Genomic DNA, 20765 nt, shown 5'->3' with positions numbered 1-20765 from the left:
ATAAACAAGTGTGACTGAATTAAACTTAAAAGCTTTTACACAGCAAACGAAACTATAAACAAGGTAAAAAGACAACCCTCAGAATGGGAGAAAAATAACAGCAAATGAAACTGACAAGGGATTAATTTCCAAAATATACAAGCAGCTCATACAACTCTATACCAGAAAAAAACAACCCAATCAAAAAGTGGGGAAAAGACCTAAACAGACATTTCTCCAAATATACAATGACTAGTAAGATGCTCAACATCACTGATCATTCAGTTCAGTTAGGTTGCTCAGTTGTGTCCGACTCTTTGCAACCCCATGAATCGCAGCACGCCAGGCCTCCCTGTCCATCACCAACTCCTGGAGTTCACCCAAACTCATATCCATCGAGTCGGTGATGCCATCTAGCCATCTCATCCTCTATCATCCCCTTCTCCTGCCACCAATCCCTCCCAGCATCAGGGTCTTTTCCAATGAGTCAGCTCTTCGCATGAGGTGGCCACAGTATTGGAGTTTCAGCTTCAGCATCAGTCCTTCCAGTGAACACCCAGGACTGGCCTCCTTTAGGATGGACTGGTTGGATCTCCTTGCAGTCCAAGGGACTCTCAAGAATCTTCTCCAGCACCACAGTTCAAAAGCATCAATTCTTTGGCAGTCAGCCTTCTTCACAGTCCAACTCTCACATCCACACATGAACACTGGGAAAACCATAGCCTTCACTAGACGGATCTTTGTTGGCATAGTAATATCTCTGCTTTTTAATATGCTATCTAGGTTTGTCATAACTTTCCTTCCAAGGAGTAAGCAGGGAAGTGCAAATCAAAACCACAAAACAACACTTTTCACCTGCTAGGGTGGCTATGATCAAAAAGAGAGACAATCTTATAATATGAGACTTCCTTGAGGTGGGGGGGCGTCCAGTGGTTGGGACTTCCCCTCCCCCTACCCACTTCCACTGCAGGGGGCAAGGGTTCAATCCCTTATTGGGGAACCAAGATCCTGCATATCACGATATATAACCAAAAAATTTTAAATATAAATAAAACTTTAAAAAAGAGACAATAACAAGTGTTGGCAAGGATGAGAAAAACTGGAAAGCCCACAGATTGCTGTTGGAATTGTAAAATGGTACAGCCACTTTGGAAAATAGATTGACAGTTCCTCAAAATGTGAAACAGAGTTACCAAATGATTTAGCAATATCATACCCAACAGGAATATAAACATACCTTCTCCCAAAAACTTGTACCCAAATATTCACAACAGTATTGTAAGATGGAAACCACCCAAAATGTCTATCAACTAATCAATGGATAAATAAAACATGGTTTAGAATGCTATTCACCAGTAAGAAGAAATTAAGTACAGTTAGTCCTCCATATCAACAGGTTCTGCACCTGGGAATTCAATCAATCACAGATCAAAAATACTACAACAAATTCCAGTAAGTTTCAAAGAGCAAAATATTTGTCTAGGACAGGCAAATATCACATAGTTGTAAAAACATTTACATTGTATTTACAACTCTTTACACAGTATTTACATTGTATTAGGTATTATAAGTAATCTAAAAATGATTTAAAGTATACCGATGTGAATGTGTGTAGGCTATATGCAAATATTATGTCACTTTATATAGGGACTGGAGAAGGCAATGGCACCCCACTCCAGTACTCTTGCCTGGAGAATCCCATGGATAGAGGAGCCTGGTAGGCTGCAGTCCATGGGGTCGCTAAGAGTCAGATACGACTGAGCGAATTCACTTTCACTTTTCACTTTCATGCACTGGAGAAGGAAATGGCAACCCACTCCAATGTTCTTGCCTGGAGAATCCCAGGGACGGGGGAGCCTGGTGGGCTGCCGTCTATGGGGTCGCACAGAGTCGGACACGACTGAGTGACTTCACTTTCACTTTCACTTTGAGCATCTGAGTGTGTGTGTTGGGAATCCTGGAACTAATTCTCTGCAGATACAGAGAATCAACTGTACTGATACCTGCTATAACATGGATGAACCAAGAAAACATTAAGTGAAAGAAGCCAATCATGAAAGCTCACATATGTGAGGGCCTTTCAGGTGGTGCAGTGGTATAAAATCTGCCTGCCAATGCAGGAGACTCAGGAGACGTGGGTTTGATCCCTGGGTCAGGAAGATCCCCTGGAGTAGGAAATGGAAACCCACTCCAGTATTCTTGCCTGGAAAATTCCATACACAGAGAAGCCTGATGGGTTACAGTCTGTGGAGTCGCAAAGAGCCAGACACGACTCAACAACTGAGGATGCAGGCATGTACATATGCAATGTTCAAAACAGGCAAATTCATGCAAAGTAGTGGTTGCCATGGGACTTCCCTGGTAGTCTAGTGGCTAAGACTCCACACTCCCAATGCAGGAGGCCTGGGTTCAAAACCTGGTCAGGAAATTAGATCCAATATGCCACAACTAAGACCCGGTGCAGCCAAATAAATAAATACTTAAACAACAGCAACCATAACCAAGTAGAGGTTGCCAGGGACTTGGGGGAAAGGGGATTGAGAGTAGCTGCTAGAGGATATAGAGTTTCTTTGGGCCGCACTTCACAGGCCTACAAGGCCTGTGCTTGCCCAGCTTCAAGACTGAAGAAAGATCCGAGAGTCAGCAACAGAAACACCAGTGGTTTAAGGATGGGGGTAGCTCACATGTCTGAAGCAAGGTCCTGAAGCAGTGCCCCACGGTGTGCGGCAGAAAATCGGCAGGAGAGGACCTGGGGGCAACCTTCACTGCAGAGGGGGAGGGAAGGTTACCAGTTACAGGGGAATTGGTGTCAGGTGGGCTCATCAGTTACCAGGGAAACCAGTAAAGAGCACACCGCTCACTGCCCCTTTGCTAAGAACAATCACCAGCTGGGGCCTGGGGCAAGTAGGTAGGAAGGTCCATGATTTGAGTGGTGAGGCAGGCACTGGTCAGGCAAGGGATGTACAGAGAGCAAGAGAACAGCCATCTTGAATGTCTTAACCATATACGTTTCCTTTGAGGGTAATGAAAATGATATGTGAGAGTTCCTTGGTTGCCTAGTGGTTAGGATTCTGGCCTTTCACTGCTGTGGCCTGGGTTCAACCCCTGGTTGAGGGACTGAGATTCCACAAGCCAAAGGAGGGGTGCAGCTAAAAAAAAGAAAGAAAATGACATGAGACTAAATAGTGGGAATGGTTGCACAACTCTGTGAATTTATCAGAATAGGGAATTGTGTACTTTAAAAGAGTACATTTTCATACATCCATTTCATACATACATTTTCATACACTTTCATTATATGTAAGTTATATCCCACTAAAATTATTATTAAACTTTTACTTTTGCTCCATTTGCAGTTTGATAGAAATCTCAGAATTTTTTCTTAGTAAATAGAGATGATATAAATCATTTTCATCATGTTACCTTCTAGAAAATGTAAGTAGTAAACTTTCATTTGATAAGCCAGCCCACTATTCTCTAAACAATACATTATCTGAGGGCTGTTCATCCACCAGAGACATTTGAAATAACAAAACACTTTCTCTCTGCCAATGGTGCTCTGTACCACAGTTACAACAGAAATGTAGATACTTATCGGCTTGTTAGTCTTAACATATTTTAGTTGATTAAACAGTCTCTCAAAGCCATCACTGATGGAGCTATGAGCCCTACTATGCTCTCAGTGCTTCTTGCTTGTCAGGCCAATACTCTTTCCACTCATCTGCACAGCTGTGAACATTAAAAACAGTCTCAATAGCAATCATCATAGCTTCAAGCATCCATGAAATCCCAAGAATTATAAGTAAAATGTGACACGTGTGTGCATTTTTTCCTGGGCAGAATACATTTATCAGGTTCTCAAACAGGGTCATTGACCAGCATTTCAGAGATTGATGTCAGGTCATGCTGCGTTGTGCAGCAGACTCGGGTGGGCTCCCTGGGTCGGCTCCCTGGGTCGGGAAGATCACCTGGAGACAAAAACGGCGACCCACTCCAGTATTCTTCCCTGGAGAATTCCACGGACAGAGGAGCCTGGCGGACTACTGTCCACGGGGTCGCGAAGAGTCGGACATGACAGCGACTAACACACATGCTGCGCTTAGATTTTGTAGTGGAATCTGTGGTTTTAGTTTGCCAAGCATCCCTTCCCTTTTTTTCTTGTCATAGCACTCCCTCTTTGGTTGGGGGAATAGGGAGACCTTCTTATGAATTCCACAATTATGTTGGAAAATCTCTTTTCATCTGTTACTAAATCCAGAGAAGGTAATTTTGGAGCTGTCTGCACTGTTCCCTCACACCATCCCTCTATGAAGGAGCCATCCTAGGCGAGCAAGCAGAGCTGGGGAGAGCGGCAGTACCCAGATTCTCTGAGTCAGCTTCACCCTTCCCTTCCTCCCTTCCATCCTTCTACAGAAGAGGCAGCAACTGTAGTCTGGAGAACGGAGGGGTGGGACGGTCCATCCAGGACACAGGGATGCAAAGCGTGACTTGGGAGAACTGATTTCTGGGGCTGCACAGAGGGGATGAGCTCCGGGGCAAGCAGCATCAGCCCTGGTGGATCCCTCAGCAAGGCATGCACTGCACGAAGGGCCGAAGTACAGGGTTAGCTGAGGTCAGGATTACAGAAGCCCAGGAGCAAGACGGGGAAGCTTAAAGAGCCAAGCCGTGTCTCCAGGACTGGGGTGACGGCACGGTCAAGCCCGGCTGAAGGAACATTCAGCCCCGCCCCCGACCGAGAGGGGAGGGCGAGCCCCGCCTCCCACCCCGGGAATCTTATCGATGCTAGTGCAACGCCACCTCCGAATCATAGATGACTTGTTATCCAGCGAACTGAAGGTCAAATAGGGGATCCACCGGTGAGCTTGGGGAGCGGACTGAGAGAAAGGCCGGCTTCTCTGGGAGCTGTGTGCCCCCTTTCGCCACCCCCTCTGGTCTCCACTTGGTAGCACCTTCCTGATCCCCTTATCTCCGAGGCTCTTAGGGAAATGCCCCCCTGCAGGAGCCTTCTGGGAAATGCTGCTCTGACCGCCCAGGAACCATGAGTCCCGCAGCTCCGGTAAGAGAGAGGTCTCTGGGACAGGACAAAGGACCCAGGGCAGGGTGGGTTCTGTTCTCAAGGGATCTTTCAGGCCTGGACAGTCTATCTCCTCTAGAATGACATCCTGGATCTGCTCTTAGGTGGGGCTTCATGGGGTTGAACTAACTATTCAAGGAAATGATCCTGGAGGAACAGACCGTGGTGGTAGATAATAGTCTTCTCTCCCTAGCTGGGCCCCTTTCAATCCATTTTTGACTGTCCTAGAAATACCTTTCCAGGCCACAAATTGTACCACCTAGCTCCTCACCCAATCCCAAGCTCCAGTCACTAAAATGCCCAGGCTTCGAAGCCTGTCTTCATGTTACATCCTTGCAACCCCTACAGCTTCATCACCCACCGATCCCCATGCCCTCCCACCCCAACCCCTGCACTCTGCTTTCCAAACACTGAAATACTAGACGCTCATTGTTGTTCAGTCTCTCAGTCATGTCCAACTCTTTGCGACCCCATGGACTGCAGCACACCAGGCTTCCCAGTCCTTCACTATCTTCTGGAGGCTGCTCAAATCAACCTCTGTTGACCCCTTTTCCTGCCCTCAATCTTTCTCAGCATCAGGGTCTTTTCCAGTGAGTCCTCTCTTCCCATCAGGTGACCAAATTATCGAAACTTCAGCTTCAGCATCAGTCCTTCCAATGAATATTCAGGACTGATTTCCGGTAGGATTGACTGGTTTGATCTCCTTGCTGTCCAAGGGAATCTCAAGAGTCTTCTTCAGTACCATAATTTGAAAGCATCAATTCTTGGGCACTCAGCACTCTTCATGGTCCAACTCTCACATCTGTACATGACTACTGGAAAAACCATTTGTTGGCATAGTGATGTTTCTGCTTTTGAGTATGCTGTCTTGATTTGTCATAGCTTTTCTTCCAAGGAGCAAGTGTCTTTTAATTTCATGGTTGTAGTCGCCGTCCACAGTGATTTTGGAGCCCAGGAAAATAAAATCTCTTTTTCCATTTTTTCCCTTCTATTTGCCATAAAGTGATGAGACACTCATACTTATCCTTCAAGACCCTGCAGCCTCCTCTGGGAAGCCTTCCTGAATCTCTTCATCAGCGTCAAACTCTACTTTCCCATTGTCAGATCATACTCTACTTTGTGTGTTTATGTTGGAACATAAATACTGTACTTTGTGTATTTCCCAGACTGGAAACTGGGAAATGAAGGGGCTTGTCAGATGTTTCTTTGTGCCTTCTACTAATGCCCAGTGCCAGGCACAAACTGAGTATCAAGAAAACATGGCAAAACTAGGAGCCTGGTTTTCTCCCTGTAGTTTTACATTTTTCTAGAAAATTAGAGCTCGAGATTCTTGGGGAAAAGTATTTCATGCTAAATGAATGAACAACATAATGACAAAAGCAAAATAAAATCACAGATGCAGCCTCGCACCTGTGCTCCGAGTGGGCACAGGGCTACCTCCCACGAGAGGCTGTATAGTTCCCAGGTCTAGGCCTGCAGACTACAAGTCCCAGAAGGACTCCTGTCAGCCTGTCGCTACACGCCCCGCCCCCTCCCTGGGGGTGGGGCCCCGAGGCAGCTAGGCTCTGGGCTGCAGCGGGGAGAGTGAATTGCCCCAGGCACTTTGGGGCACTCAAAGCGCAGGCGCAGCGGGTTGGGCGGCAGCAGCATCAAGTAACCGGCCGTTTTGGCAGCAGCACCGCAACAGGTGTAGACAGGTGGGTGCATTAAGGGGGGCTGAAGAGGGAGTTTACACCTGGCCTTCTTGTCTGACCTATGTCAGAGCGTGAAGATGGGAGGGAGCGGCCGGAGAAGCAGGGACAAGGCTGGGCCTTCCACCCCAGGTGTGCCAGCCAGCCCTTGCTACGCAACAACAGGTGTAAGTTAGTTGGGGAGGGCACTTGGATTCCAATCCAAGCTCCATCACACAAGCACTGGACAGAGTTGCAGTGGGGCCCAAACTGTTCATTGACTCACCTGGGGATCTTTGAAGACTATCAGTGCTTACCTCCTGCCCTCAGACATTCTGATTTTATTATGTGATATGGGTTGGATATTTGGGAGTTTTAAAAACTCCTATGGGGATAATGCTTAGAAGACAGGACTGCTGGGTGTGAACCCTGGCTCCACTGCTTACTAATCAAGAAGATCTGTGCAAGTGACTGGACCTCTCCAGGCCCCAGTTTCCTGGAAATAACAAGGAATATTGTGAGGTAATAGATGAAACCACTTTAGAAGTATACCTGGCATACAGTGCTCGATAAATCATAGTTGCTGTTGAACTATTATTCTGTGCACTTTGTAAATGGGTTCTTTGTGTGTGTGTGCTCCGTCGTGTCTTACTCTTTGCGACCCCCAGGGACTGTAGCCCGCCAAATCCTCTGTCCATGGAATTTTCCAGGCAAGAATACTGGAGTGGGTTGCCATTTCCTACTCCAGGGAATCTTCCTGACCCAGGGATCAAACCTGCATCTCCTCCGTCTCCTGCATTGGCAGGTGGATTCTTTACCATCGAGCCACCTTGGGAAACCCTGGTGGGGTTCAGATGTGAGGAGGGCTTTCTTATCATGACAGTCCCTTGTTTACTGCCATGCTTCTACTATTCTCTGCTGCCAGCATTTCAGTATTCCAGGGTTTCTAACATTTTCAGAGTTCCTCACTCCAGTCCCTACCTCCCTGATGGACACCCTTATACAGATCTAGATGTGGAGGCTGGGAAAAGGGACTTGGTCAAGGTTATGGGGATGAGATTGGAATCCAAGCTTCTGACCCCCACCCCCACCCCATTGCAAAGTGTGGCTGCCCTGCTGACCCCACAAGCACAGTGCTCTCATTATGTGCCCGGAGCCAAGAATGGAGAGGAGACAGACAGGCTTGCCCTTGTTTGTTTATTCACACTCCCTTAAACCTTTCCTCAGTGGCTCCCCCAGGGAGGACCGGGGTGGGGGTTTTTCTCAGGGGAGCCTCAGTGGAGCAGCTAATGAAGTCTGTGATCCCTCTGACAGGTTCCACCTGACTCCACCCTGGAAAGTCCTTTTGAGGAAATGGCCCTGGTGAGGGGCGGCTGGCTGTGGAGACAGAGTGAGTGACCCTGGGCCAAGCCCTTTTCTGTCCTGTACCTTATCTGGGGCCAGGGGTGAGGGAAGTGGCCTGTTGGACTTGCACAGTGAACCCTTCTCTCAAGAAACCATGCCCTTTTTATCCTTCCCTCCTTTGGACATACTCTTCGCTCTGCTGGGAATGTCCTTCACATTCCTGACTGCTTAGTAAACTACTTATTTTTCAAGACCCAGCTCAGGTGTCTCCTTCTGAAAAGAGCCTTCTCTGCCTTTTCTCTGCTCCCCACCCCAGCCCCTGCTGTAGCACCAAGCTGGGTTAGCAGCTCTCTTTTCTGTTCCCAGTGCCTCACGCATAGCCCTCTTATAGCACTGATCAATACTTCACCATCCTTACCTGTGGGCCTCACCAGTCCCCTACCGCATACTGTCTCCAGACTGTGAGCGCCCGAGTGCAGGGACTGGGTTTAACCCCCTGTGGCCCAGAGCTAGCCACAGAACAAGGCACAGAACAAAATGAAAAATGCCTCTGTTCTTCAGAATTTGTAAAGTAAAAAAAAAAGCAAAAACAGAATTTGTAAAGTAAAAAGCTCTCTTAGTCTTTACCCATTTCTGTTAAGACTTCCAGTCTCGAAATGTCTAAAGCTAGAGATCGGTCTTCCAGATCCACCTCTGACCAGAGTCATGGTCTGAATAAGAGCTGTCCTGGGCTAGGAGCTCCCCGATACCCCATGGCCCATCCTCAGTTCATTCAGTCCAGAAAACACTGAGTCCAGGTCCTGCTGGGTTCTAGGATCTGTGAGGTGAGCTATGGACAATCCCTCTGCTCTCCATTTGGCAGAAGAAACTGACACTATACAAATGACTGTCCCCTGGGGCCTTTGTTTTTAAAGTACTCAATAACTGTACAACTCTCAGCAGAATGGATGCAATGGAAACTGAAGGTTTCCTTAAGGCAAGCATGTGACAACTAGTTTTCTATTAATTCTTGCAAAAATCCTATTCTGCATTCATACAAAAACAATTTAATGCTTTTTCTCTGACAAACTGTACATATAGAAACAAATGTTCAATTGGACATGAACTTAAACTATCACATGTCTTGTGATACTTAAAAGATTTTCAGCCTCCCCCAAGGAAGGAATCAGATCATTCATTTACCATTCAGCATATGTATGGATCCTTGACTATGTTGTTAGGCTCAGTGGGAGGCAATGGGTGAGCAAGACAGAGAGAGGCCCTGCCATCATTTCAGGGAGTAGACAGACAAGGAAGGGGTGATTACAACACTGGGGGCTGGGGATAAGGGGATGCTGGGAGCCCACCCACGGCTCCTGCCCCCACTCAGGCTCTGTGATCAGCCCGTATTGTGGGTCTGGAATATCGCACAGGCTCCATCCTCCGCCGCTGGAAGCGGAACTGGTTTGCCTTGTGGCTGGATGGGACCCTGGGCTACTACCACGATGAGACTGCCCAAGATGAGGAGGACCGCGTGCTCATCCATTTCAACGTCCGCGACATAAAGATCGGCCAAGAGTGCCACGGTGAGCCTCTTTCTCTCTGTGACTACAAGCTCGGCCCTCCCACTGTGTCTGAGAACACCTGCCATTCTCAGGCGTTCTTTGCAGCTTTCAGAGGCCTTCCACAGACGTTGCTTCTGGGCCTCTATCAAATCCAGTTCATGTGGTGTAAGTTAAGAAATGAGTTCCTTACTGAGTTCCTACCCTGTGCTGAACCTGGGCCCTATGCTGGGTTCATAAAGGTGAGTCAGACATAGTTCCTGCCCTCTCCAGTGCTAGGAATGGGAAAAAATGAAATGAAATAAGGAGGCTCAGAGAAGTTAAGTAACTGGCCCAGAGCTACCCAGCAAATATCCTTGACCAAGGCTCAGGTCATAATTATAACAGGGAAACTGGAAGAGAGATGTACCTAGCTAGGGAAGCAGGCGATGTGGAAAGGTGGGAGGGTCTAAAGAGTTGAGTAAAATCCCAAGGAAAGTATGTGAGATCAGAGGAGGTCAGCAGTGGCCAGTCAACAGGACCCAGAGAAGTCAGTTCCTGTTCTTGTTCCCGGTTTGCTGGGGAGAGCCGGGGCCTGTGCCCTGTGGAAACCCCATACGCGTGTGTCTGCCTTTAGATGTGCAGCCCCCAGAAGGCCGGAGCCGAGATGGCCTGCTGACTGTGAACCTGCGGGAGGGCTCCCGCCTGCACCTGTGTGCTGAGACCAGAGATGACGCCATGTGAGTCACTCCCAGGAGAGGATGGGGCGGTATCTCGGGAATATGACCAATGTCTTCCTCCTCGTTGAGCCACTAGCACCCTAACGGTAGGAGAGCGGGACAAAGACCAGTGAGCATGGTGGTTCAGTGGAGGCTGGGCAGAGTGGGTTTGAATGACTCACGGTGATTGGTATGGTATCCAGTAAACTCCTGACATGGTTCACGATGAATTCAAGACTGTTGTGGGAGCAGTGTGTGCACAGTTGCCTCAGGTGTGGTCCCTGGTCATTCCTCAGGGTCAGGCATCTAACAGCCTCTGAGGTAAGCCCTCACTTGGGGTGACACACAGGAACAGACAGCCCTGTGGCATCTTCAGAGAGCCCTCCTCTCACTCCTTTCTTAGAAAATGGCCTGGGGTGGGGGGTACTCTGATCTGAGGGATAGACCCTAACGCACCTAACAGAGGTAGCCCGTGGGGCGCCCTGTGTTGGATGCAGGTCCATGCTGCGAGAGCCTGGGTATGTCTTCCTCAGGCGCCTTTTGCTCACTCACATTCTTTCCCTTCCTCCTCTCTGGCAGAGGGTCAGTTGGCCTTCATGCTATAGGAGAGTGAAAGAGATGGGATGTGTGGGAGCAGGGGAAGCCGAGCTCGGGGTAGACAAAGCACAGAGCCTCCTTGTCCACCCCAGCCAGGTGCCATGGCAACCAACAAAGGCTCAATTGTCGGGTGTCCACTAGGCGTTCCCGGGGCTCTAGGGTCAGAGTGTAGGGGAACCGAGTTTGTAGGTTTGGGATGTGGAGGTAGGCTGCAGCCAGAGGACCAGCCTAGGCATGTCAGAATCTGAACCACTAAAGGACCACCCAAGGCCAACTGTCTTTTGTCTAGATGGGAAAACTGGAATCTCCCCAGCGGTGAGGAGACTGTGGACTAAGAGAGTTATAGAACTGCAGCAGCTCAGCTGGGGGCTTGTCTGTGTGACTGGGGCAGCTGAGGGGGTCCCCTTTGTCTTCCCAAGGGAGTGAAGAGGATCTCCCCTTCACAAGGGACTGGGGCTAGAGGCGGGGTAGGGGAGGAAAGTCTAAATTGTGGGGCCCAGTCTCCCTTCTCCCGCACTCCCTCCTCATGGTCTCGTGGGTTTGCATTGCAGAGCGTGGAAGACGGCACTGCTGGAGGCGAACTCCACGCCGGTGAGCCCCCTTCCTCCCTGTCTCCTCCCCACCCCTACTTGCCATGGAATCAAGGGTGACTCAGGCTTAGTCCCCGCCTGCCAGCAGTTCTCAGTTTCCATATATGTGAGTGAATAGACTTGTGCAGACTCAGAGGCCCTGAGTCCCAAGTGGAAAAGGACAGAAGACGGCCAATGGGTGAATAAAAGATATTCACCAAAAGATTTGGAGGAGGGAGAGAGGGGCCTCCAAGAAGGCTTGTTGAAGGGGGTGGCATGTGAGCAGGAGGAAAGGAACTATCTTTTATCCAGCAACTATTATGTATCAGGTGTGGTATAGTTGTAACACCAGCTACTCTCACAGCCTTCCTGTGAGGTTGGGATTATTGTTCCCCCTCTGCAGATGATAAGGTTGAGCTTTATTTATTCACATAACAAATATTTACTGAGTTCCTACTATATGCCAGGCACTGTGCCAAGGACCATAATCAGGAGGTAGCAGAGGAGATGTGGGCCCTGCCCTCCTGGACTCAGCCTAGTGGGGAGCTAGATGTGACGTCACAAATTAGAGTTGGTGGTTCCACCGCAGTGATGAGAGCTGCTCAGACAGAGACGGCAGAGTGCATTCAGTGTGCGTCCACCGTGATGCCCTGACCCAGGTGGGAGTCCAGACAAGGCTTAAGATAAGACCTGGAGGATACCAGAGATCAACTGGGTGAAAGGGGTGGGCCGAGGGGAACAGCTTTCCAGGCAGAGGGAGCTGCAGGTGCAAGGGCCCTGAGAAAGGTTATGATGTTGGCAAGCTGACAAACAGAAGGAAGGCTGGGGTGACTGCAGCTCAGGGAGCGAGAGAGCAGTTGGGGAAGGAGGGTTAGCAGGCCAGGCACGAAAAGCTGCGTTAAGGAGAGTGGTTTCTGCTGAGAACACTGGGAGTCATTAAAAGTTTTAATAAGACCAGGCTTGTGGTTTTAAAAAGATAATCTGGCTGCTAGGTAGGGAATGGACTGAAGAAGGTCAAAGTGGATGCCCAGAGATCTGTTAGAAGGCTGGGACAGGTGCAGGCCATCTGGCTGGGGGTCTGGACTAAGGCCTTGCTGGCAGAGACAAGCTGATGAGGAGGACAAGACACATTTAGGAGGTGGAGTCAACAGAGCTCAGTGACTGATGGAGGTGAGGTTTTGAGGAGCTGCCCAAAGTCCCCAGCTCTAAGGTGGCCCAGCCTGGCCTCAGCCCCCATCTGCCTGACCCCAGACCATGTGCCTGCTCCTTCTACCTGTGGCACAGTAGAGCCTCTTCTCATCTGGAGAAAAAGTCTGTTGGGAAGTGGCAGGTAAGACTGGAACGCATTTAGAAACTCCCGCAGTATCCGCCTGCTGAGGGCTGGGCATTGTGCTTGAGGACCTAGCATCCACTGTATCAGTTAATCTTCAATAAGAAAGAGGAGGGGCTGGTATTCTTAGTCCCATTTTACAGATAGGGGAGCTGAGGTTCAGAGGGGAATTGGCTTGTCCAAAGTCTCATGGTCATAAATCAGTGGATTGGAACCTAGGTCAGTGAGATTTTGAGGGAAGGGAATTATCCACAGAAGGAGCTACATGAGCAAAGCTGGGTAAGTGGTAAGTGCAAATGTGTATGTGCAGACACGTACATCTAAAGGCCAGGAGTCTGACCTGGCTGGAGGATAAAGCGTGGAGGGAAAGAAATAAGAGACGTGACCTCTGAGGAGCCTCATCACAAATGACTTGAAGTCCAGGAAGGAAGTGAACTTTATCCTGAGGGCTGTTTTGGGAACTATAAAGGGCATTAAACAGGGGGGCTGTGGTCAGGCTTTGGGGAGCAGACTCGAGCTTCTGGGTAGAGGCGGTATAAGAGGAGGCTGGGGTGGTGATCAGCTGGGTAGAGTGACCTGGCTCTGAGCTCCAAATCTGGCTGAGGCAGGGCAGACCTGTCGTCCCACCCAAGAGGGTCAGAAAGAAGTAGGTGAGGGCTGGCCGTCTGCACTCTGTGACTCTATGAAGCTGCCTGTCCCTTCTCTGCACCCACCTTCCTGCTGCTCTGCTTCCTACATCTCTCTGCTCCGACCTCCACTCCATCTCCCACTGCTCTACACGCACGTACATGCACACCTCCCTCTGGTCCCTAGGCTTGCTCGAACTGGATGTATTTGTGTCTCTGTGTCTTTGTACCAGTGTCTGCCCACCTCTGAGTGTTCACGCCTGTGTCTGTCTGTCCTGTACCTACCTAGGAGTGACCTCTGCTTCGTCCCTCTACATCCTGCAGGGTTATACCCTACACTGGGTGGAGGTTCCAGGAGGAGCCCCTGACTCTGGCTGTTCCAGGGAACACAGGGGTGGGGGGCACAGTCATGGGTGATGGGTGCCGGTGGATGGGTCAGTGATCGGAGCTATGCTGTGCTCCCTGGAGACTGGGAGCCTTAGCGGCCTGGAACAGGTGAAGGTGGGCCAGTTCTGGAGAGATACTACTGATCCTTCTTCTCTGTGTAACTTTGGCAATTTCACCACCTCTTCTGAGCCCTCCACCATTACCGTGGGCTGAAGAAGAAGAGGATAGCTATTCCCTTGCCCAGCTGGCAGAGGGCTTTGCTAGGGCCTGTGAGGAGCTCTGAGTCTCTCCAGATGTAGAGGGCCTCTGACACCCCCCTTCCTCCCCTTCTTGGGTTTCTGTGGCTTGAGCAGGCCCCAGCTGGAGCCACCGTCCCTCCCAGGAGCCGCCGGGTTTGCCCCAAGGTCAGGTGTGTGACCCGCTCGTGGAGCCCCTGTAAGGTTGAGAGGCGGATCTGGGTAAGTGCGGGTTCAGCCCTTCCTGCCACCATTCTGGCCGCCAGGATGTGCCTCCTAAAGTGGGCCCAGCCACATCCCCTCCCTGCTCACAAACATTCCATGGCTCCCAACCATTCGTAGGACAACCAACCCTGCTTTCAAGGCCCCTGGGATCTGGCCTGGGCCAGACTCGCTCACCTCGTCCCGCTCGTCCCCTGTGCTCCAACTGCTCTGCTCTATCCTCTGCTCCCAGCTGTGCCAGACCTTTTCCCTCTCTTCAGCCTCTGTATATGCTTCCCTCTCTGCTGCAAAGACCTTTACTTTCCTTACTCACCTGACAAAATCCTCTGAGACACCCCGCAAAGACTGCCGGCTCCTCAGGGAGGACTTCCCAAACCTCCAGCCATGGTCACTCCCTCCCACTGCACTAGTGCTGGTACTGTCTTCATTCTGCCTGATTTCTAGTTCCTTCCTTTCTGTCTCTAGTCTCCCACGAGACCTGGAACTTCCTTCAAGGCAAGAATCAGGTTAGGTCAGCTGTGCCCCTTGGGAGCCTGGCACAGTGCTGGGTATACAGCAGGTGTGCAATGAGTGCTCAGTGATGTGGGCAGTCTATTTTGATTCTCCTACTCCTGGTGCATGAAGCTGGGGCGCAAGAAGGCCTCAGGCAGTGTTCACTTAATGGGCAAATGAATGAGTGAAGAAAGGGAGAAAGGAAGGAGTAAAAAACCCTGTTATGGCCTCACTACTGCATATTATAACTTAGTCCGTGTCTGTCTCCCTGCCACACACCCCAGCCAGTGTTTACAGAAAGCAGGATTTGGGGGCGAATTCTCTCTCTGTCCCCAGTGCTCAGCCTGGCATGAGGTGGGCGCAGCGAGGGGGCTTGGGTTAGAGTACCTGTGGTCAATTGTGAACTTTTCTAACACAGTGACACTCAGTGTAGCTGTGCGTTAGAATCGCTTAAGGACTTAAAAACAATGGAAATGTTCAGATCCTACTTCTGGATGCTCTAATTGTGTAGTTCTGGGGTGGTGCCTTGGAAATCTGTGGTTTCAGAAATTTCTCCAGACAATTCTGATGTGCAAAACCACTGAGTCCAGCAGTGCTAGCATCACCTGGCTGCATAGACGTGGCTCTGCTGGATTCTCACTGTGCCTTGGGAGTGGGCAGTGTAGGAAAGACTGTCCTCATTAGTAGACCAGAAGACTGAAGCTCTGAGAGGTTATCTAACATGACTGGGAGCACTTAATTTGTCGGTGATTCCCAGCCCAGAATTCTAAGGCATCTATGGGTAAGACATCCTCGTACCCAAACTAGGATACAAACTGTTTACAGTGGAGATGCCTAAGAATAGAGTTTTAAAAGCTATAAACCTATGTATACACAGCAGCTTTTCCTTTTTTCCCCTTTTGTGTGTCCTTTTTTCTAGTCTTATTGAGTTATAAGTGACATATAACATTATATTAGTTTAAGGTGTACAACATGATTTGATATATTTGTATACTGTAAAATGATTATTAATGTACAACAGCTTTTCTGAGGGGAGGGGTCTATTTGTATGTGACCTCCTGATTGACTGTGTCCCCACCTACAAAAGGGGCTGGACCTGAGGAGAGGGAGGGGATCTGGGATCAAACCCTTAGGGTCTGTCTGGGAGGTCTCTGGGGAGTCCCCTGCCCCGTTGCCAGGTAACTCACATGAGTTTACCTCGGGGCCTCTTAGGCATGGAGGATAGAAACAAATGCCCCACAGAGACATGAAGTGGTGTTTTCCACTTTCTTCAGGGCCTGGGACGGTCACTGGCTCACAGTGCAACTGCAGGGCAGATGTAGGCTCTGGACCTCAACTTCCCGACCAGTAAAACTGAGGATCTGAGAGCATAGATCTCCTTAGTCCCTTCTAAGGCTTAGAGCTCAGATCCTGGTCACCCCCAGCAGAAACCCCTATTGGATCACCCTTGGGGAAGGAGCACAGCAGGAACGTCACTTGAGACTGAGCCTTGTTTGTCTGAGCCTTCTGCATTGCTCTGGGTCTGGTCATTGTCCCTGACTTGAAATTGGACTCAAGAATTGGGTGACTATAGTTCCAGTCTGACTCTGTATTTGACTCGAGATAAATTCAATATATTAGACACCTGCCATATTCCAGTCAGGCCTATTTTTAGACCCAGGTGGTGGTGGGAGTGTTTTCTTCAAGTGTGATGGGAGAAACACCTCACAGGGATACCAACAATAAAACCACAGAGTGGCTGGTGCTGTGATGAGGGAAGTCTAAGGGCCGTGGGTGCCGCAGATGGGGCCCTAACAAAACCTGAGGTTCAGAGAGAGTGATATGTTGAGTTGAGTGTGAAAGACAAGTTAGGTAGTTGAATAGAAAAAGATGAGAAAGGCATCCTTATCAAAGAGAAATGGCATAGATATTTGAAATCACAAGGCGTGCTTGGAGGACTTCTCCTTACAACCAAACTTCTTGAAAGAGATGTCATGATATGTTGACTCCATCCCTCACTTCTCAACCATTCTTCAATCCGCCATAGTCTGGCTTCTTCCTTCTTCCCTCCTCCTCTGAAAAGTGTTTTCAAGGTCACCCACAATTTCCAAGATGCCAAAACCAACGGCTTATTCTCTTGGCACGGGACAAGAGAATGGACAGAACATATTTAGAAGATAAAATCATGAGATCTGGTGATAATGTGATGTGAGGGATGTGTGTGAAGACACAAGTGCCAACCTGCTGTCTTGGTTTCAAGTGGGCAGTGGTGGCATTTACAGAAGAGCATTTACAGAAGAGCCGGCTGAGGGGTAGAAGGATGATGGAATCACTGTGAGATGCATTAAGTTTGGACACCTGAGCTTCCAAGGGACCACCTGGACCATTTAGGTGTAAAGTTCAGAAATATAAGGTGCAAAGGGGCTAAGAAGAGGGAGCCAGAAGAGAAGGGGATGCTGCCCCCTCTTCAGGTCTGTTCCCTTTGGGTAAAATGAGGGTCTTTTAGGAACTTAGGAACTTAGGGTCTTTAGGAACTTAGGAACTTTAGGTCTTTTAGGAAATTAGGAACTTCTGTTTAATTCAGCTTATATTTATTACTCCATGCTAGTCACTAGGCCTTGATGGCAATACAAATGAATTAAAGTCCTTGCCTATAGCTCACGTCGGTGGTGCAGGCAGGAGAGGTCAGGAGGAAGGCCAGGAATAAGAGGCACAAGCATAGGTCACAGAGAACTCAGAAAGAAAGGATTTTTTCTGAGACCAGAAGGTCTTCCTGGAGTGGGTGACCTTTGAGTCAGGCTTTGAGGGATTGATAAAAATCTAATGAGGGAGGGAAAATGGACATCTATTCCTCCCTCCCAGAGAGAATGCTGACTGTTCTCCTCTGAGCCTACATCCCTGGCTGTGTGGTAGAGTGGAAAACAATGCCTGCTGTAAGGATGAGAGGAAATAACATATTATTTCCTCCCCCAGGACTTGGAATATAATGGATGCTTAATGATAGTTTAGTTACTTCTCATCTTTATCCTTCCTTTCTCTTCCTTCCTGCACACCCCCCTTTTATTTCCTGGGCCTTGTCCAGCCCCCCTCTCCATGACTGGGAGAGTAGAGAAATCCATTGGCTTTCTCCAAGTGTGACCACTAGAAAGCTGCTATTTGCTAGCAGATAATAGCAAATCTATCAAAGGAAGTAGGGAGCCATGGAGAATTTATGATCAGGGGAGGGCTAGGTAGGAAAACGGGGGCAGGAAAATGGCCTCACTGGGAGCTGAAGTTTTAGATAATAGCGGTCTTGTGGGGAGGTGGGGCTTTTCTTCAGGAGCTTGCTGCTATCTGGAGATCCATTTCTAAATTTGGTGAGGTGGCGCTGTGGGCCTAGAAGGGTGTGAACCAGGTGTGAGGGGTAGGGGACCAAAGCCTGGCCCCTGGTCTGGCAGCTGACCAGGCGGGGCTTCCCAGGTGCGTGTCTACAGCCCGTACCAGGACTACTATGAGGTGGTGCCCCCCAACGCGCACGAGACCACATATGTCCGCAGCTACTATGGACCGCCCTACGCGGGTAAGTCTCCGGCCCGCCCTTGCCCCTGCCTATATCCCCACCCACGGTCTGTCAGTCGGGACCAGGCCCCACCCTTTTAGTGACCACGTATTTTCCCAACGGGACCCTCTGCAAGGCCCTCCCCATCCCATAAATCAGAACAGCCCTGGGATCAGAGCCCCTCCCCACTCCAGAGCGGACCTCTTCTCTAGGCCGGCCCCTATTCGCTGGCTGCCCAGCAATACCCGTTCCTGAGTTGGTAGCGACCCCTGGTGGCTAATGCTGGAGACGCGGCCTCCCCTCACTCCAGGGTCTAGTGGTTGGGAAGGCCCATCCTGAGGTGTGGTCCAGAGATTTTTAGGAGACCCCACGCTTTCTTCGCCGGTCGACCCTAACCCCATGGTCCCAGAACGTCCGTAGCAGATCCAGGGAGTAGAAGCCGTGGGCACAGAGCGCGCATCCTTCCTGTTTCAAGGCCTCAGTTTCTCCGACTGGAGAGCCAGATAGTGGGCCCGGGACCTAGTGGAAGGAGGCGGATGATCTCTCTGCTCTCTCAGGTCCGCGGCCCTCACAGATTTTCTCTCCGCAGGGCCTGGAGTGACGCACGTAGTGGTGCGGGAGGATCCCTGCTACAGCGCGGGCGCCCCCCTGGCCATGGGCATGCTTGCGGGAGCAGCCACAGGTGCCGCACTTGGCTCGCTCATGTGGTCGCCCTGTTGGTTCTGAGCCCTGGACCCTACGCATAGACCAAAAAGAGCCCCTGTCTCTTTGGTCCCACCTTTCACTAGCCAAGCCCAATCCCACTTTGGAAGCTATTATCCCAGGCACAAACATAGCTCAAAATCCTTCTATCTACTGCTAGACATTCCAGAAATCCATTATAGACATTTGGATATCTTTCTCCCAAATACACCAGGACACAGAAAACGCAAGTCATGGGGCTTCAAGTTCCTCAGTCACTGGAGACACAAGAATCAGGTTCTTTCCTCTGGCAGCTCCAGGCTTGGTGGGCACAAACAGGAGTAAAGAGACATTTGACAAAGTGGAGTTATCAATCTGTTGACAGTATGAGGGTAAAGAGTGAGGAAGGTAGGCTAGGGCTGCAGTTGTTGCAGGAGTCCAGAGCTGTGAACATACTGGCACGTCCAAAGAGTTGAAAGAGAGTCCTCTGGGCTGGGGTGTGGGCAGGGGCCAGATCATGATGGTCCCCCAGGCTAAGAAGGTGCTGAGTAAGGGGGAGATGTGAGCCTTTGGAGGGAAGTTTCATGATTGTACTTATAATGAACATATTGCCTGTTTTAATACCCTAACACCCCCTGAATTTAGCCCCATTTTTCCCACTACTAGATTTCTGGGTCCCTTGTTCCTTCAATGCTCAGAAAGCCCGTTTTCCATGTCAGGGTACTTGGGGCAGCAATTGAGCTGAACCTGAGGTCCCCTTGCTAGGGGGCAGGTGAGCTCTATTTGTGACTTGCCCCTAGGTTGGTGCCTCCATCAATAAATGATTGTCTACTCCCCAGGAGGTTGGCCCTCTATCCATAGCTGTGGCTGTCACCATCTCAGGCTCTGTCCCTTGCTTCACTCTGGGAGAGATGGCAGTGTTCACCTCTGGGACCTGATCCATCTTTGTCTCAGTCCAGGAGGCCCCACACGTGCCTCCCTGAAGGTGGCCCAGCAGTCTCATTTGGTCCCCTTCTAGTCTCCTCTCCCACCCTGTCCCAGTCACTAGTAGAAATGCTAACATTCCTGCCCAGTAGCCAGAGTAGCATGCTAAAATTCCCTTGTAGGTAGGGGCTCCAGTTGCCCTGCTGCAGAAACTAATAAAGGTGTGGTTGGCTCTAGCCCTGACTCTGGCTTTGTTTGTTCCCCCAGGGTGCCCTGTCTCCCTGGGACATTTCCATGACTCAGCACTGACTAGTGCCTTCTCTGGTATAGTGAGAAGAGTGTGGACTCTGAGGTCAGGTAGAACTGGTGGCAGCATGTTAGCTGCCATGAGGAATTCTGGGGGCAAGTCACTTGACCATTCTGGACCTGGCTTTCCTACTATAAGCTGGCAGGTTGAAGTTGGCCATCCTTGAGGGCTTGGCAGGAGAGGCTGCCTGAGAATCTCTGTCATCTGAGCTGATGCATGATCCAGGCCATGCCCTGCCTGTCTGAGCATCCTGTGGTATTGGGTAGGGTCTTTTCCAGTAGGTTCCCATCCTTCTAGAATTGAGACAATCAGTTGTACTCATAGAGACAAGGTGCCTACGGAAGGAAACAACCATCTTAAATCAGGCCTTTTGAGGCTGTTACGTAACAGAAATCCCTTTTCTCAAACTGATTTAAGCCAGAGAAGGGAAAATATAGGGGGCTTCCGGGTGGCTCAGATGGTAAAGAATCTGCCTGCAATTCAGGAGATCTGGGTTCAAAAGATCCCCTGGAGAAGGAAATTGCAACACACTCCTGTATTCTTGCCTGGAGAATTTCATGAACAGAGGAGC

General features: G+C 49.8%; 1 protein-coding gene across 4 annotated transcripts; it reads left to right on the top strand.

Moving 5' to 3' along the window:
• On the top strand, positions 4745–20123 carry PLEKHB1 (pleckstrin homology domain containing B1). 4 transcript variants are annotated; one of them, XM_018059368.1, is made up of 8 exons: positions 4745–5035; positions 8038–8113; positions 9480–9632; positions 10225–10327; positions 11455–11494; positions 14169–14273; positions 18204–18303; positions 18872–20123. In XM_018059368.1, exons 1-8 carry the CDS (start codon positions 5018–5020, stop codon positions 19006–19008), a joined length of 732 nt encoding a protein of 243 aa, XP_017914857.1. In that variant the 5' UTR covers positions 4745–5017; the 3' UTR covers positions 19009–20123. The 4 variants fall into 4 exon arrangements, with proteins under 4 accessions (XP_017914857.1, XP_017914858.1, XP_013825230.1 ...); XM_013969776.2 differs by lacking the exon at positions 4745–5035 and adding an exon at positions 6603–6750; XM_018059369.1 differs by lacking the exon at positions 14169–14273.

The sequence above is a fragment of the Capra hircus genome, chromosome 15 (genome assembly GCF_001704415.2).
Source record: "Capra hircus breed San Clemente chromosome 15, ASM170441v1, whole genome shotgun sequence".
Taxonomy (NCBI): domain Eukaryota; kingdom Metazoa; phylum Chordata; class Mammalia; order Artiodactyla; family Bovidae; genus Capra; species Capra hircus.
The sequence above is the reverse complement of the archived record's forward strand: the minus strand, read 5'-3'. Positions and strand labels throughout refer to the sequence as shown.